This window comes from Biomphalaria glabrata, chromosome 16 (assembly GCF_947242115.1).
Source record: "Biomphalaria glabrata chromosome 16, xgBioGlab47.1, whole genome shotgun sequence".
NCBI lineage: Eukaryota > Metazoa > Mollusca > Gastropoda > Planorbidae > Biomphalaria > Biomphalaria glabrata.
Window position 1 is genome coordinate 28,631,641 of NC_074726.1, and position 18,681 is coordinate 28,650,321.

General features: G+C 39.9%; 2 protein-coding genes across 3 annotated transcripts; one reads left to right on the forward strand and one right to left on the reverse strand.

Annotated features, from left to right (window-relative positions):
• The first annotated feature begins 6,031 nt into the window (after positions 1 to 6,031).
• LOC106075941 (uncharacterized) lies at positions 6,032 to 16,275 on the forward strand. Of its 2 annotated transcripts, none has more exons than XM_056014436.1 (7): positions 6,032 to 6,173; positions 10,001 to 10,200; positions 10,608 to 10,735; positions 11,816 to 12,008; positions 12,127 to 12,181; positions 13,604 to 13,660; positions 14,819 to 16,274. In XM_056014436.1, the coding sequence occupies exons 2-7, from the start codon at positions 10,051 to 10,053 to the stop codon at positions 15,805 to 15,807; spliced, it is 1,572 nt and encodes a 523-aa protein (XP_055870411.1). In that variant the 5' UTR covers positions 6,032 to 6,173; positions 10,001 to 10,050; the 3' UTR covers positions 15,808 to 16,274. The 2 variants fall into 2 exon arrangements, with proteins under 2 accessions (XP_055870411.1, XP_055870412.1); XM_056014437.1 differs by having other exon boundaries at positions 6,074 to 6,177; positions 14,819 to 16,275.
• Positions 15,815 to 18,565, reverse strand: LOC129923304 (trichohyalin-like). The gene has a single exon (XM_056013576.1). It carries the CDS (start codon positions 18,563 to 18,565, stop codon positions 15,815 to 15,817), a length of 2,751 nt encoding a protein of 916 aa, XP_055869551.1.
• Positions 18,566 to 18,681: the final 116 nt, after the last annotated feature.

Here is an 18,681-nt window from a genome sequence, read left to right on the forward strand (position 1 = left end):
CACCTGTGTATCTATGTGTCTATGTATGTAAGTATTCATACACCTGTGTATCTATGTGTCTACGTATGTTAGTATTCATACACCTGTGTATCTATTTGTCTATGTATGTAAGTATTCATACACCTGTGTATCTATGTGTCTATGTATGTTATATCTATGTATCTACGTATGTAAGTATCCATATCTAATATCTATGCATCTGTCTATGTAAGTATCCATACATAAGTGTATCTAATATCTATGCATCTACCTGAGTGCATGAATAACAAAAAATAATACAAAGAAGAAATAAAAAAATAAAAAATTGTTTTGGAAAAATTCTCAAAATTATAAATCAGCCATTAAAACAACAACATTGCACAAATAATTAAACTTAACTGTCACTTGTTTATTTATTTTTTAATATCTTCCTAAAACTACAATTTAATACTCTGGTACAGTGTTTCCCAGAGTTCGGCGGAAACCTAGTCAGAAGACCAATGAAGAAGGCAGCTTTTCCCGCCCCAGCTGCAACCACATATTTTACCACATCCCGGAGTAGACAGCCATTTTAAGCGTTACCTGATCCTCAAATTTGTACACTTTGAGATCTTATAAGTGTAATCTCTAACAGTCTCGTTTTAAACTTAGAAAGAAATGCTTAAATTAGAGCAGTGATTCCCAAAGCGGTCTATATTGACCCCCCAGTGGTCTACGAGGACTTCCAAGGGGTCTACGGAGGTGAAAAAATAAATTGGGGGTCTATGACCTGTTAATGGGGTCTACGATGGTGGAGCTCATTTAGCATGTGGAGACTTTAAATTTCATTTCCCATTATTGATTTGTACCTTAGTTCATCCTTAGAATTGTTATTCGAATTATTTTTTGTTTATTTTTAAATTTAACATCTTATTTTAAATATTGTAATTTTGTCTACATTAAAGTAATATTATACATGGCCGAGTCAAAAAGAACTGTAAAATGTACAGTGTTTGTTATTAGACGTTTGTCTTCATTCTTTCCTTGTACAAACCATTTCATTTGTGCTTTGTATGCATCAAAGTTTCAATTTAAGCCGCTATGAAACATTCAAAGCTGGAACATTATTTGAGACAATGCCAACATGAAAAATACATAAAGATTTGAAATACTTTTCAACACTTTAAGTTTAGAATTAGAGCCACACTAGAAAAAAAATGTTTGATGAAACATTACAAAAGAGAAGAAGTTTGTAAGAGTTTGACAATATTTTTACTTAGGCCTATATCGAACTTTGGATTCACAGTTTTCCTTCTCCTAGATGGGTAGCCCTGTGGCTATACCCAAACACGGGAAAGGCTTCGGGAGACAACCCTGAGGAAACATCAGGAGCTGGTGACCCTTAGGCAGACTGTGGCACACGGTGCTACAGCCTGGCAGATCCTGCGTCGCTACTGATCCCAAACTGTATCGGACACTCCGTTCCTTTGGTCACATCAGCTGCGCGGAGAGGGGGGGGGGACTGCTGTGTGGGCGACATCGTTCCGACCATCAACAATGCCCAGGCTTTCATCTCAGACTTTAGTGTGCTCTGAAATGAACCATAGTCGTTCTACGACTGAAGGAGGCCAATGATATCGAACTTACGAAAACTACACACTATAGGTAAACGACGAACTTCTAAAAAAAAGTGGATTGGTTAACCTTTTCCGATAATATTTTGTTAATTATTATATTTTCGTTTTGTTATGAATCAAGAAATCCACAAAGAACTGCTAATTGCCTGAAACTTTGATCAATTGATCCTTCACACACTGAAGTATGATGATTGTCGAAGGGCTTATGTTTGACACCATTCTTTTCTGAGTTCTTGGGTGCTAAAGATCCTATTTTAAAACCAAAAAAATTAAGCGGGAATCGGATATAGTCTATTTCACAGACTTGTTTCATAAATTTCACGAGATTAACTTGCAGCTGCAAGGTGATAAACTAAATTTGATCAAAACGAAGGCGTAATCTCAATGTTTCGTGTGAGGGTTAAAGTAATGAAGCTTACAATGGACGGGAAGAATTTTTACATTTAAAACAGAGAAACGTTATCTAATAGAGGCGTTTTAATATTAACTCTTTATCTCCGTAATTATTTACCACATTCTGGTGGAATCAACGTTGGTATCGTCAGTTAGGAAAGAAAAACCTAACTAAATTGAAGCCCATTACTGAAATTATATTTCAAAATTGCCCACCAATTGGCGTTTTTTTTTTCTCTTTTTTTTGGTTTAGTCGATTCATGTAAACAAATAAAGTTCCCCTTTCAGACCTTGTGGTTTAGAGGGCAGATGATGTAAAGGTCATCTGTTTCTGTGGTTCACGATTAACGAGGGTGTCACAACAAGCAACCGCCTTTACTTTTCCCCAACTAGTGTCAGGTACCCATTAGAGCTGGATGGACTGAGGCGCCATGAAAGTCAATTCATGTAATGCATATACAATTTTATTTTGCTTCATTTTAATTTCATCAATCAATCTATATGGCCTAGAAATTAGTGAGAACAATACATTTGACGTTAAATGAATTTTCCCTAAAAAAATAAAGGGGGGACTACCGAAAACTGGAAAACATGGCGAGGGGTCCACGAGACAAACAAGTTTGGGAACCACTGATTTAGAGTATGGTTTTTTTTTTATTTAAACAATGAGGAGGATCGCAGCAATGGAATTGAGATGCTACAGAAGGACCCTAGGCATCACATTCAAAGACCGCATCACAAACCAAGAAATCAGAGACAGGGTTACTGTAGCGATCGGAGCCCATGACGACCTGCTAATTATTGTGAAAAGACGAAAGCTTAAAACCTTTGGCCACATAACAAGATCTACGGGGCTCGCAAAGACCTTCCTTCAGGGAACAGTGTCAGGGAAAAGAAGAAGAGGCAGACAGAAAAAGCGATGGGAGGACAACATTAAAGAATGGACGGGCCTGTCGGTGCGTAGATTATGGCATTCTAGCACCAATGTTTATAAAGTGCACAATTTTTGAACGCACTTTCTTTTTTTGTTGCCTTGCTTGTACGTTTATGGAGTGGTTTTGTTATTATGCTGTTTTAACGTGTGTTTGAAATTCTTCTGTGTTCCCCTGTTTAGGGGAGTTAGTTATGGCATTATCAAGATTTACATTGGAGTTTGTTATCGGCAGTGTGACAGTGTTGAACGTGTGGCGTTGTGGGATAGCAACGTGCAGAACTATTGTTTAATTTATTCGAATATTTTAGACTCAATGTCATTACTCCATCAGTTGTCATTATTACTTATATTCATGTCATTAAACAGTTACATTGTCAACACTGAGTCAATTATTTATTGTAAGCACGAAGGTGCCTGTTGAATGTCAGGAGCCCGGGCAAACGAGCTAAGACTTTAAACACAACCCTAACAGGGCCTGCCATGAGAGAGGTACTAAACAAGGCAAAAAAAAAAGGGAGGAATGGAGAAAGACGGTCGACAAATCTTGCTTGGTGCCCCAACGGTCCAACAGACTAAGGGATAGGTAAAGGTAAAGGTAAACAATGAGAAAAAAAACAACAACCTAATAAAAAGCAAAGTGTTCTGCTAGATACTCAAAATGTGTGAAGTGTTCCGATACGAAACAAAAAATTGGGAAGCACTGCTCTAGTAGTTCATAGCAGAACTTTTTTTTGTATCCCTCATTATTGAACTTGTTCTAAAAATAGCAGATGATATCAGATTTCGGTGAAAGCAATGAAAGAAGGAAGTTATGCTATATGTCAACTAGTAGTCAAATAGTGTAATATGTGTCATTCCTAGTAAAAAAAAAAAAGATTTGTTCCTCAGAATGTTAGAATAATGGGGATTTCCCTTTTTTTTTTTTTTTCAAGAATCTGAAATGATCTAGATCGGGCAAAGGCTTAGATTTATACAGTGCACGACTGCACTGAGGCGAGGCCTGGGACGTAGCATCGAGCTACGGGGGGGGGGGGATTTTCAAATTCGGACCCTTCCTCCCCCACCCTAGCCACGCCACCGGGTGCCCCCCCCCCATTCTTCTGTAAAAACAACTCCAACAATCTAGCATCACATTTGTAGATGACACGTGTGACGTGTTCACTAACAAATACTTTTGCAATGTTATAATGTTGGCATGGTCCCTCTGGTTTTCGATTATGTTAAGTTGGACAGCATGCAACATCTGGGCAACTGGTTCAAGAACAGATAATCCACAACAATGGGAAGACGTAGGCAACACAGGAGCAGGCATTGAACAACACGTGCAGTTCGTCTGCTAGCACTAGCGGCTGTTAGTTAAAGATCTTCTCATACATATATTTATTGTTACGAGCTTCTCCTAATCAGGCCTTCTGTAAAACACTGCTAAAAACAACACAGCACATCTAGCACATCAAAAACTTGACAACAAGAGCTCTAAATTACCGGGTACTTTAATAATGAGTGAAAAAGTAGATAACAGCCAATTTTAGACTATCGGCAACACATCAACAACTAAATTGTTACATCACCGTACAAAACTCTACTGTCTCTATCTCTTCCTGGACTCGTACATAACACTTGAGGACTCAACCAGGATCGATTTCATGGCCGACTAACAGTCCCGGTCTCCGGTCTTGAACTGCCGCTTTCTTACACACTGTGTCTCTGGACCACGCAGGCTTTCGATCACATGACCAGAACATAATATGTTTGCATCCTTTAATTCCTGGGGGACTATTCCTGCTCCCAGCACAAACTTAGCTGTACATGGAGTGGCTTGATTAGGGCATGCTTTCCACCCTGAATGGCTTCTGCAGGAATACCATCTCCTCCGGGTGCTTTCCCGTGTGCTAGCATGTCAATGGCTGTGCTCAGTTCCTTTACAGAAGGTGTCTCGTTTAATTCGCTCAAACCTGAAAGTGGTGGGAAGTTAGACAAGGCAGTTGGCAAAATTACATTTTCAATCTGGTAAAGTTCTACATAGTGCTCTACCCATCGCTCCATTTGCAGAGCACGATCACTGATGATTGAGCCATCTTTTGACTTGAGAGGGGCTCACTTGCTGGTGTGAGGTCCAAAGACTTTTTTTTACATGCCCTCGTTTAGTCCTCTGATGTTACCACAGTTGGCACAAGATAGGATGTTTTCACATAGGTCCTGCCAGTATTTGTTAGCGCACTGTCTTGCTATTCTTTGGGCATCGTTTCGAGTAGATCTGAGCGCTTGTACGTTGCTAGGGGTGGGCTCCTTCTTGTAGTTTAGCATGGCTACTCATTGTTTCTAGTGGCAGTTTCCATTTCTGGCAGACTTGCTTCAAACCAGTCTTCATTTTTCTTTGTTTTGTTCCCAAAGACCAGTGATGATGTTTGGTACATAGCATTACGTATGAGCGTCCAGCTTTTTTCTACCTCAGTCACTAAGAAATTTTTAAAAGCTTCCTTTAATTTCTTTGTGTATTTGATGAGATCAGGATTGTTTGTCCTTGCAGTATTCAGGCGTGCTTTTCTTTTTCCCTATGATGAGTGGCAGCAGTCTTGTCCGGCAGGCAACTAAATTGTGATCGGTATCATAGTCCGCACTTTGAAAGCTACGTGTCAGCAGTATGTTTCCAATGTCCCTTTTCCCTGTCAGTATCATATCCAGCTGGTGCCAGTGCCCAGACCTAGGGTGCTTCCATGAGACACAACGCTGTGGTTTTGTGTTCATTCCCCTTATTTGGACATCAAAATAAATCATTGATCACCAATAATTAATCACTAGTTAGTTAATTTTTTTTATCGATTCATGTCTTGTCAGGTTTAATGGATAATTGTGCAAAGTTTTAACTTAATATGAGAATGGGAAATGGGAGAAAAAAACATGTTCAAACTTTTTACCAGACAGGCAGACAGAGTTGATATAAGCGTTGTAAAACAACAACAACAACAACAACAAAAACAGTGGATGAAAAGTTCTTGATACACAAAAAGTATCACAATGTAAAATCAACACGCCGTAGGTTAACTGTTAAACCAGCACACAAGATGTACCAGTTGGCTGATCATTAACGATTTTCTTGGAAAAGAGAAACAGTCGTAAAGTTATATATTTAGATCAACAATATTTGGAGCGTGACGACCCCTCAACGCCAACCTGTTCTTGACAAAGACACAGGCATAGTGATGTCAAAATGGCCGCTGGTTTATTATTGATATGAGTCCGCATTACTGGTAGGTATGAAACAATAGCCTTAATTTTTAACTATAACCACAAGTTTACAATATTCACATCAGCATATATAGTACTTTGTACATCAACAACCTAAAATTTAACAGTTATCTAGTAAGCACTTGTTCAGTGGTCGAGTCAAAACAGGATAGGCAATGTAAGCTGAATCTTTCAGGAAAACCAATGACTTGGCTAAGATTAATTCTTTAATTAACATACACGATGAGACTAGCATACATAGGACGTAATTATCTTCTCTTTTGAATGAATGCCTGTAATTTATAAGATAATCTTCTTGAAATGATAAGATATTAGCTTATACACGTGATTTCCTACACACTATGGCTAACTTGTTTAATGGAGGTCCGGAAAGCTTAAAGGACCTCATTCAACAAAACGAATGGTCACTTGATGACCGTTAATAAAGTAACGAAAAAATACGGTCACGTGATATCCATGTTTGATTCGAATTAGGACGTATGTTATTTAGAATAGATCCGGAATCACGTGACCGAGGGAGGCTTGTTTACGATTGGTGAATGACGTCCATTAATAGTTGCATCGTGGAGAACATTGCTGACCTTATCTTATCTTATCTTATCTTATAAAATACAGACGTTACTTCAAGAAAGATGATGATTACATCCTACGCGTGTTCCTAGGTCAATCTAGTCACGCATTTTAATCAATGACTTAAATTTCCGCCAAGTTATTGGTTTTCCTGGCTGACTCAGGCAACCCATTCCATGCTATAATAGCACTAAGGAAGAAGGAGCATTTGTACAAATTTGTCTTAGCATATGGAACGAGGAATGTGCCTTTATCTTTGTGTCTTTCCGAGTATTTTATTAAATTTTGTATTTGTATGTATGTATGGTAGTTACTTTACTTTTGAGCCTTCTGTCCTGAAGGATTTCTAAATTTAGTGATTTTACTAAAGGTGTTACTCTAGTCAAATGTGAATATTCGTTTGTTATGAATCTCGCTGCTCTATTTTGTATCAGTTCCAGTTTCTTAAAGTTTTCTTGAGTTGAGGGGTCCCAAACAGAGGATGCATATTCTATTGTTGGCCTAACCAAGGTTAAATAACATTTTAGTTTTATGTTCTTATTTGATTTATAGAAATTTCTTTTAATAAACCCTAATGTTCCGGATTAATGTCACAAATGGGTATCATCCCGTCCCACCCCTTTTTCCATTTAACTTTTTATTTGACTTGCGTTTTTTTTTATGTAACTAAGATAAACAATGTACTTTCGACCAAAGGGATATGATATTTTGGAAGCTTGCGATGCAGGAAAACGCTTGACCCCGGTACTGCAATGTAGACCTTCTACAAGCTGTCACGGGAGTACAAAATGTGACAATGCTTTACTTGTGACACGCGTGTGTAGCTGAGCTACTAAAGTTGGGCCATTATGACCTAGCAGTTTATTGTGTGTTGCTGCGTAGAATGCAGCACAGGCATGAGATGATGTGTTAAGTGCAGGGCATTATAAATGATAAGCCAATCACGTGCCTACCAATGATTGCCAGGTCTTAAAATACTGTCTCACCAATTCACCTAAAGTCTGTTGACATTAACAAGTATGTAAGTGTGAAGATATAAATATATAATAATATATAACAAACATATACATAAATAAGTATATAAAATTATATTTATAGCCTAGGCCCTATATATACTAATTCACATAGTTAATATATTGTTAGGCGCTTCCGCGCTGTGCCTTATGGAGATAAATCAAACTCAAATAACGAAATCCAATAACACAGGCGAAAGGTCAACAATATAAGTTAGTCGACGCTGATACTGAATGTCGAACAAGACGTTTAATAATAACGAAGGGAAGCGTCGAATGTTGTCAAGCTAAATCTCTATGTCCATAAAAATGCGTATCTCTAAAGCCTTCAGAAGTATTCTGTTTTCAATATTGCAATTGTTCCTCAAAGACTAGTCTTGTTTTTACTAGTCGCGTCATTGTTTAAGTCAAAACGTTCCCTGTTTATGAAACAAATAACTAATTCCTAATTCGTGCCATAACAGTATATCATTTCTATTGATATCTTATCTTATCTTATATAATACAGACGTTATTTCAAAAAAGAAGATGATTACGTCCTACGCGTCATGCATTCAGTCATGCATATTAACAATGACAGGCAACCCATTCCATGCTCTAATAGCACTAGGGAAGAAGGAGTATTTGTACAAATTTGTCCTAGCATATGGGACGAGGAATTCACTAGAATTCACTCTAGAATTACACCATTAGTAAAATCACTAAACTTAAGAGACTGTAAATCTATGCATCCCAATTTTTTTTCCTAAACGGAACACTTCGCACGTTCTGATTATTTAGCGGAACACTTTGCTTATATTCTAATTTTAGAAAGATTAATAGGTGTAGTGGCCTACTAATTAATTATTCCAGAACACCTATTCAAACCTCGCGGAACCCCAGGGTCCGTGGAACACAGTTTGGGAAACACTGCTGTAATGGCAAGCAGACTCAATAGTAAAGTAGCCATTCGACATACAACACTCAACCATAATTTACAAATACACAAACAACCTAATAAAATACAAGTCTAGTCCAAAGTACATTTGTATACTTATAAATCTCATGGCTCTATTTCGTATGTTCTATTCTCTTCATTCTTTCTTGAGTTGAAGAGTCCCAAACAGAGAAGGAACAATTTAAGATTTGACTTATCAATTTTAACTAGCATTTAAGTTTTAGATCCTTGTTTGATTTGTAAAAACAATCTTATACTACTAATGTATGAAATATAGATATAAAATGAATAAAATAAATACTTAAAATAAGATCCACTTTAGGTAGTAAATTAAGGATAGCATTGTAGTGTACAATGGCGACTTATCATTACGCACTCGGGCGTATTACTTGTTTAGTATCATCAAACAAATTCATCAAAGCACCGCGCTGTACCATTTAAAGACTTGAAATGCACGAGAAATACACCACAGGTGTCAGGGCAGGGTTTAGACTTGACTTGAGCTGTTTGAGATTATCACCACCTTCACTGTCATCTATCCCTTAGTATGTTGGACCACACAAGAATTGTCGACCGTCTTTCTCCATTCCTTTCTTTGTACAGAACCTCTTTCAATGGCAGGCCCGTCCATTTTTTTATGTTGTCTTCCCATCTCTTTCTCTGTCTGCCTTATCTTTTTACGGTAGTGTTCCTTGAAAGAAGGTCTTTGCGAGCCCCATTTTTTACAATGGTTATTAGGTCATCGTGGGTTTTATTCGATGTAGTAAACCTGACAATAATCTCTTCGTCTTTAAATGTGATACCTGGGATCCTTATGTAACATCAGATCCATTGCTAGGATTCTCCTCTCTAGCTCTGCAGTCAGCGTCCAAGACTCACAAGCATATAAGAATGTGGCTATGACCAGGTAGCCTGGTTTAGGTGTCGAGGGCTATGCCTTTGTCTTTCCAGATTGTTTTGAGTTTCCAAGTGCTGCTGCGGACTGTGCACTTCGGGCCAATAGTTCGGGTTTCGTTCCCACATCTGAGACAATAGCTCCGAGGTATTTGAAGCTGTTAACACTCGTCAGCTTTTCACCTCCAATACTGATGCCTGTTTTAAAGCCCTTTTGGCTATTGAATATAATTTCAGCTTTTCGGCATTTAGATAAGATAAGATAATATATTGATCCAATCAAATGGAAATTCAGTTTGACAACAATTGACAACCTCAATGATTCCAATTGACTTTTACATTCTTTTAAGGACGGGTGTATCGTGAACGGGAAAACAAAAAAAAAAACATATATAATTTTTTACTTTAAACACAGAAAACAGAAAACAGAAAAACGAAACATTGGGTGAGATCAAGGCTCCCTATATGAGGCAAGTGAAACCGAAGTTAAGTGTTTCTTTGATGGAAGGGATGGAACACGTGGCCGATAAACCAGACGCTGAGACAGAGTTACCGGACCTAAGATTAGTGGAAGAACAACACAGGCGAGCCGGGAGTCTTGCAGAGAAAGAAAAGGTAAATTTAAATAAAAAATAAATCATTTTGAATTCTAGCGTTTATCAACGGATAATGCAAACTAAACTGGGTGCAAAATACATAGAAACGTAATTAGGTCGGGGTGGGGGTCAAAGTTTGAAAGTCCCCCCTGAATGTCTTTTTTTTTTACATTAAATATTACGCCAGTGCCATGTAACATGTAATCTTGTTACTCACGTGGAGACAAAAATACTAGACAGTATTGATCTAGACTCTAGAGCAGGGGTGGGCAACCTTTTTGTATAGAGGGCCGCATTAAAAAAGTTTTGGGAATTGTGGGCCGCATGTGGCCCCCTGGCCGTAATTTGCCCACCCCTGCTCTAGATGCCTTTGCTGCACATTATTTGTATTCATTCTAAGTGTTGTTTTTTTTGTTGTTTAAATAGGGAAATGAGTTTTACAAACGTGGACAGTTAGATAGAGCAATAGAAGCATACTCCAAAGGTTTAGAGTTCCAACCCAAAGACCCTCTTCTTTTGTCCAACAGAGCGCAAGCCTACCTCAAGCTTCAAAAGTAAGTGTCACTTCTGGTTTATTCACAGGACATCACACTCACATAATAACAATGTCTGCCTTGAGTACTGCATCTTCATAAGTTCTAGACATGGGCGAAACTGCGTTATCCTCTCTCCCAAAGCCTATGTGCTGCCTTTGTGGCCCTCACAAGGCTGTCGACACCGTCAGTCACGATGGCTTATGGAGGATTTTGACCTGGCTAGGATACCCACCTATGTACCTATCCATCCTCAAGCAGTTTCACGTGGGACAAAGAAGGCCAGATCAGAAACAATGGTGCCCTTTCTGACCACTTCCCAATAGACAATGGCGTAAAGCAGGGCTGTGTACTAGCTCCTACTCTATTCGCTATCTTCTTTGGCGTAATGCTGGATCAAAGGAGACATTATACATTGAACGGAGTGACTTTTTCGACCCAAATGTAATGTTTCACAGCTCACTGATTAGTAGAGGAAGGGATATCTCTGGTTCTACTGCCACATAGTGAGAAAAAGAGAGGCTATATATTTGTGGTTTCACGCTTCACTGATTAAAAGATGACGATATATCTGATGCTTCTGTCCTTCGAGAAGCTTATCTTTAATTAGATTTTGATTTTAAAAAATGACAACCTCCATTAGGATTCGGGCGAGTCCATCCAGCTCTAATGGGTACCTGACATTAGTTGGGGAAAAGTATAGGCGGTTGTTTGGTCGTTCTTCTGGCCACATGATACCCTAACTGTAGGCCACAGCAACAGATGACATTGACATCATCTGCCATATAGACCACAATATCTGAAAGGGGAAGTTTACTTTATTAGGATTCGGGATATTCCCGTTCCAAATGACAAGCAAGCCGACGGACCCAATGGACCTCATAGACCTCATTCACCAATCGTAAACAAACAACATTTAGCCACGTGATAATATTGATAAAACAATGAAAAAAAAACGTATCACGTGACAGCCTTAGTGTATTACGTAATTTGTATAGAAGAGATAGAGAATCACGTTGCTAAATGGTGCTTGTTTACGATTGGTGCAAGAGGTTCATTAGTCATATAAAATAATGTTAACTTTACATTCATGTGTTCCAGGTACACCGAATGCGATGCAGACTGTAGCCTGTCGCTTCAATACGATCCAGTCTATGTCAAATCTTATTTAAGGCGGTCGTCTGCAAGATCGGCCCTTGGCAGACATGCCGAGGCCTTAGATGACCTAAAACAGGCACTGGGCATAGAACCAACGAACCAAGAAGCAAAGAAAGCACTCGAAAGGCTTCAAGACGTATGAGAATAACGTTTTCTTGTAGATGTTCACCTCATGATTTATTTAGTCAGATTTATCACTTAAGCCAAAACAGACGGGAAAACCCTATCCAGTAAATGTATGTTTTTCTTTTCAGTTGCTGTCCAAAAAGGATGTAGGTCATGACCAGAAAAGTGACGAATACAAGAAAGGTAATTAATAAATTTTGAATCTTAATAAAGATATCGCACAAATATATATATATATTTTCTACCCCAGGTGTAATTTATGATTATTGAAAGAAAGTAAAAATGGTGTCATTTTTAGTTTATTGAACTTTCAAGTCCCTTAATGACTTACGTAGGTTTACAAATTTTATGTATTTAAGAAAAATATTTTGTTTATAAGAAGCTACGTAGATGCTGCATACTTCAATTTATTTTTGCATTGAGAGTGCAATGCCATTATACAAAGCTTATATTAACTCACTCCGTCGGTCTGTCTGTTCGTCTGTCAGGACCATTATACGCGTAATTTCTCCCACTCGGATCAAGTTCAATTTTTTAGGTCGATAAAAACATATGATTTAATAGAGAACAACAACAAACAATTGGTTTATTAATTAGTTCCAATTAATGAAATTTGTTTTATATAGAAAAGGTGAGACAAAGCTTGCGGTATTAATAATAATAATTTTATTTACAAAGCTCAGTTAACTCGACACACATAACGTAGGCTCAAGGCGCTATAATAACACAACAGACATAAAAACCAAAGTTTAAATGGCAAACTAACCTAAAAAACTTTTAAACAGATAGGTCTTAATGTTCTTCTTGAAAGTAGTGTAGCATGTTGTCTGTCTGAGATCCATGGGGAGTGAGTTCCAAACCTTCAACCCATGCACAGAAAAAAACCCGCAAATCGTATTTTTTGTCAAGGGAGAAAGCTCTCTAAGATACAAGGACTAAAGGCCTTTCTTTAACTCCTTCTCTCCTAACTGACGATACCAGCGTTGATTCCACCAGAATGTGGTAAATAATTACGGAGAGAAAGAGTTAATGGAGATGCACGAGGACAAAGTGTGGCTCGCATTCACCTACAGCCTTTGGAGTGTACGCAAGAGAGCTGTACCAGAACTTATCTTCTTATCTTATCTTATCTTATCTTATCTTATATATTAGAGACGTTAATTTAAAAAAAAAAATTACGTTCTACGCGTCATTTAATGTGTCAATCTAGCCATGCATGTTAATCAATGACTTAAACTCTGACTTAAAGGCTTTGGAGTGTACGCAAGAGAACTGTACCAGAACTTATCTTCTTATCTAATCTTATCTTATATATTAGAGACGTTAATTTAAAAAAAAATTACGTTCTACGCGTCATTTAATGTGTTAATCTAGTCATGCATGTTAATCAATGACTTAAACTCTGCTAAGTCGTTGGTTTCCTGTCTGATTCAGGCAACCCATTCCATTCTCTAATGGCACAAGGGAAGAAGTACTTGTACGGGTTTGTTCCAGCGTATGGAATAAGAAATGTGCCTCTATACCTTGTGTCTTTCTGAGAATTTCAATAGGTTTTGTTTTTCTATTTGTATTTTGTTTAACAAACTATTTTCTTGTACACTACAGTTCCAGGTCACATGACTCAAGAGACATTGGACTTAAAGCAACAATACTCTGTATATGGTAACATTTAGACTTTATTTTATATTCTAAGAAAAATTATGGCCTAAAGAAAACATCCAATAACCTTTTTTGTTTCAATGAATCAATAATAACTATGTTATCTTATAATCTTATCTTATTCAAAACATCTACGACATATAGATCATAATCATTCTGTGTTTATATGGGTCTACATTTATGTCAGAGAAAGACTGTGGACCTCACCCTCAAAGGAAGCGTTCACATTTTAAAAAGTATAAGAAAATAAGGGGAAAAAAAGGAAAATTAAATTATTTTTTTAAGCTTTTCTTTACAAATATGACATCCTTATAGATTTATTAATATTACAAAGTGCATTTATATTAAAAAATGGAACAGGGTAGGTGCCACCACAGGGGGCCCCGTGCAGGGTCTTCACTTGCTAAATTCCTTAACTGGGTATTGCAATGACATTCGAATGGCGAGTTTTGTGGCAGACTAGAGTGTAAGTACAGGGTACAGACTACTACAGACTCAACACGATTACAGGGTGGACAACTCAGATAATGTTTTATTCACGTTAGTCAGCACAGAGTTAACTCCGCTTTGTTTCTGAAACAACACATTTCTCAGTATTCCAATGACATTCGAATGGCGAGTGTTGTGGCAGACTAGAATGCCTCTAAGTACAGGGTTCGAACTCAGCACGATTACAGGATAGACAACTCAGATAATGTTTTATTCACGGTAGTCAGCACAGAGTTAACTCCGCTTTGTCTCTTATAAACACAACACATTTCTCAATCTTTTGGTGTCTTAAATGCTTTGTTGACTGTCAGAGCATGTTCAGCAAATTAGTTGCATCATTGGTTGCATCATTAGTTGCATCATTGGTTGCATCATTAGTTGCATCATCTTCTGTGCCAAGATTTATATTGTAATTTCTATTCTCTTTTGATCATCTTTCATTATATTTCTGGACTAAATTATTGATCCAAATTTGGTCATAAAAACCTGAAGTTTAAGTGAAAATGATTTCAAGGATTGCTCTGTTAAATAACACTATCACATTCTTCTACATTCTACAGCATTGCATTATAATATTTTTCTATAACATTTTCCTATAACATTGTTCTATGTATATTTAAAAAAAATGTAATACAATGTACTGACTACATTTGGTTCACTTGTCTGGTGCAGGTAAACATGAGTGTCTGATGCTGGAAGGAACAGAGGGGGACCTACACCTGCACTACAAGAACTGTACCAAGAACCCAGGACACACCCAGTTCATTCCGATCAGAGCGTTCACCTTACAACACCTTCCGGACGAGTTCCGTGACGATGATTTGTTTCAGCTTATTAAAGCCACGGCGGATCTCACTGTTCGAATCAGCGTCAATATGGTCAGCCCCAACAGGCCAGAGTTTCGGCCCAAATCGACCGACCCTTACCCTTTCTACAAGAAGGGAGGCGACACAACTCCACGGGCAGGAACTGGGGAGCTGAACCTGTTCAAATACGTAGATGGAGTCGGGTACGATTTACAAGGGCAGAGCCAAGGTGGGCTGGGAGACGCCTATGAGGCTCCCTACAAAACGTGCCCTTGTGAGAAGTGCCTGACGTCGGGCGCGCCCAGCCGCAGCTGGTGGGAGATGATCGTCTCCACGGCTGCTCATGTGGTCTATGACCAGCTGGAAGCCGAACACACCAGCTGTCGTCTGTTCTTTGACGAACGAAAGAGTCCGGAGATTCTCCTGACGAACCTCACAATGGATACAGTGATCGTCGAAAGTGACTGGAGCGAGCTGAAGTATGTCACGTGTGATAAGATCGGTGACCAGCTGTTTGCCCGGCTTCAAGAATGGGACAGCCTTTGGAAAAAGGTGGACGCCAAGTACATGAACAGGCCAGAGGTGAAATTAAGATTTATCATTTCTCATCCTCACGGCTGCCCCAAACAGGTGACCATTGGTCAGTGGATCGACAATGTCGACATCAATGCGTTCGACGAGAATATGGATATCATAAAGCTGACCTACTCGACCAACACGTGCCCTGGAAGCAGCGGGGCCAGGGTCCACTGCATTGGGTTAAGAACCATAGCAAATATTCACAATGGATCAGCGGATGCTGACAAAAATTATAGTGTAGGAGTTTACTTGAAGAACGACAAAATAATGTCCTAAAATAATTTTAAACTAAATAATGCCATTGTCCTCTGGACAGGGCCGCCAACATTAGATCTCCATAATCGTCTGTACAGGGCCTCCAAAAGTAGATCTCCAATGTCTCTTCTCTTGGGCCGACAACATTAGATCTCCATAGTCGTCTGTACAGGGCCGCCAACATTAGATCTCCATAATCGTCTGTACAGGGCCTCCAACAGTAGATCTCCAATGTCTCTTCTCCTGGGCCGCCAACATTGGATCTCCATAGTCCTCTGTACAGGGCCTCCAACAGTAGATCTCCAATGTCTCTTCTCCTGGGCCGCCAAGATTTGATCTCTATAATCCTCTGTTCAGGGCCTCCAACAGTAGATCTCCATAACTGCATCTCACGTACCGTTAATAATGGATCTAAAAAGTCCCTGTCCCGTATCGCCATCAATAGACCTCTAAAGTCCCTGTCCCACATCTCCATCAATAGACCTCTAAAGTCCCTGTCCCGTATCGCCATCAATAGACCTCTAAAGTCCCTGTCCCGTATCGCCATCAATAGACCTCTAAAGTCCCTGTCCCGTATCTCCATCAATAGACCTCTAAAGTCCCTGTCCCGTATCGCCATCAATAGACCTCTAAAGTCCCTGTCCCGTATCTCCATCAATAGACCTCTAAAGTCCCTGTCCCGTATCTCCATCAATAGACCTCTAAAGTCCCTGTCCCGTATCGCCATCAATAGACCTCTAAAGTCCCTGTCCCGTATCTCCATCAATAGACCTCTAAAGTCCCTGTCCAATATCGCCATCAATAGACCTCTAAAGTCCCTGTCCCGTATCGCCATCAATAGACCTCTAAAGTCCCTGTCCCGTATCGCCATCAATAGACCTCTAAAGTCTCTGTCCCGTATCTCCATCAATAGACCTCTAAAGTCCCTGTCCCGTATCGCCATCAATAGACCTCTAAAGTCCCTGTCCCGTATCGCCATCAATAGACCTCTAAAGTCCCTGTCCCGTATCGCCATCAATAGACCTCTAAAGTCCCTGTCCCGCATCGCCATCAATAGACCTCTAAAGTCCCTGTCCCGCATCGCCATCAATAGACCTCTAAAGTCCCTGTCCCGTATCGCCATCAATAGACCTCTAAAGTCCCTGTCCCGTATCGCCATCAATAGACCTCTAAAGTCCCTGTCCCGTATCGCCATCAATAGACCTCTAAAGTCCCTGTCCCGCATCTCCATCAATAGACCTCTAAAGTCCCTGTCCCGTATCTCCATCAATAGACCTCTAAAGTCCCTGTCCCGTATCTCCATCAATAGACCTCTAAATTCCCTGTCCCGTATCGCCATCAATAGACCTCTAAAGTCCCTGTCCCGTATCTCCATCAATAGACCTCTAAAGTCCCTGTCCCGTATCGCCATAAATAGACCTCTAAAGTCCCTGTCCCGTATCTCCATCAATAGACCTTTAAAGTCCCTGTCCCGTATCTCCATCAATAGACCTCTAAAGTCCCTGTCCCGTATCTCCATCAATAGACCTCTAAAGTCCCTGTCCCGTATCTCCATCAATAGACCTCTAAAGTCCCTGTCCCGTATCTCCATCAATAGACCTCTAAAGTCCCTGTCCCGTATCGCCATCAATAGACCTCTAAAGTCCCTGTCCCGTATCTCCATCAATAGACCTCTAAAGTCCCTGTCCCGTATCTCCATCAATAGACCTCTAAAGTCCCTGTCCCGTATCGCCATCAATAGACCTCTAAAGTCCCTGTCCCGTATCGCCATCAATAGACCTCTAAAGTCCCTGTCCCGCATCGCCATCAATAGACCTCTAAAGTCCCTGTCCCGCATCGCCATCAATAGACCTCTAAAGTCCCTGTCCCGTATCGCCATCAATAGACCTCTAAAGTCCCTGTCCCGTATCTCCATCAATAGACCTCTAAATTCCCTGTCCCGTATCGCCATCAATAGACCTCTAAAGTCCCTGTCCCGTATCTCCATCAATAGACCTCTAAAGTCCCTGTCCCGTATCGCCATCAATAGACCTCTAAAGTCCCTGTCCCGTATCTCCATCAATAGACCTCTAAAGTCCCTGTCCCGTATCTCCATCAATAGACCTTTAAAGTCCCTGTCCCGTATCTCCATCAATAGACCTCTAAAGTCCCTGTCCCGTATCTCCATCAATAGACCTCTAAAGTCCCTGTCCCGTATCTCCATCAATAGACCTCTAAAGTCCCTGTCCCGTATCTCCATCAATAGACCTCTAAAGTCCCTGTCCCGTATCGCCATCAATAGACCTCTAAAGTCCCTGTCCCGTATCGCCATCAATAGACCTCTAAAGTCCCTGTCCCGCATCTCCATCAATAGACCTCTAAAGTCCCTGTCCCGTATCTCCATCAATAGACCTCTAAAGTCCCTGTCCCGTATCTCCATCAATAGACCTCTAAATTCCCTGTCCCGTATCGCCATCAATAGACCTCTAAAGTCCCTGTCCCGTATCTCCATCAATAGACCTCTAAAGTCCCTGTCCCGTATCGCCATCAATAGACCTCTAAAGTCCCTGTCCCGTATCTCCATCAATAGACCTCTAAAGTCCCTGTCCCGTATCTCCATCAATAGACCTTTAAAGTCCCTGTCCCGTATCTCCATCAATAGACCTCTAAAGTCCCTGTCCCGTATCTCCATCAATAGACCTCTAAAGTCCCTGTCCCGTATCTCCATCAATAGACCTCTAAATTCCCTGTCCCGTATCTCCATCAATAGACCTCTAAAGTCCCTGTCCCGTATCTCCATCAATAGACCTCTAAAGTCCCTAGTGCAGAACCATCCTTTCCATCTTGTTCCACCTTCGCCTATCTCTTAGTCTTTTGGAGCGTTGGGGCACCACACAAGATTTGCCAATCGTCTTT

Excerpts from the sequence above, each read along its gene's own strand:
- LOC106075941 (XM_056014436.1), top strand. The coding sequence starts at position 10,051 with ATGAGGCAAGTGAAACCGAAGTTAAGTGTTTCTTTGATGGAAGGGATG. Across the intron at positions 10,201-10,607 it reads GTCTTGCAGAGAAAGAAAAG|GGAAATGAGTTTTACAAACG; the intron begins GTAAATTTAAAT and ends TTGTTTAAATAG. Across the intron at positions 10,736-11,815 it reads GCCTACCTCAAGCTTCAAAA|GTACACCGAATGCGATGCAG; the intron begins GTAAGTGTCACT and ends CATGTGTTCCAG.
- LOC129923304 (XM_056013576.1), bottom strand. The coding sequence starts at position 18,565 with ATGGAGATACGGGACAGGGACTTTAGAGGTCTATTGATGGAGATACGG.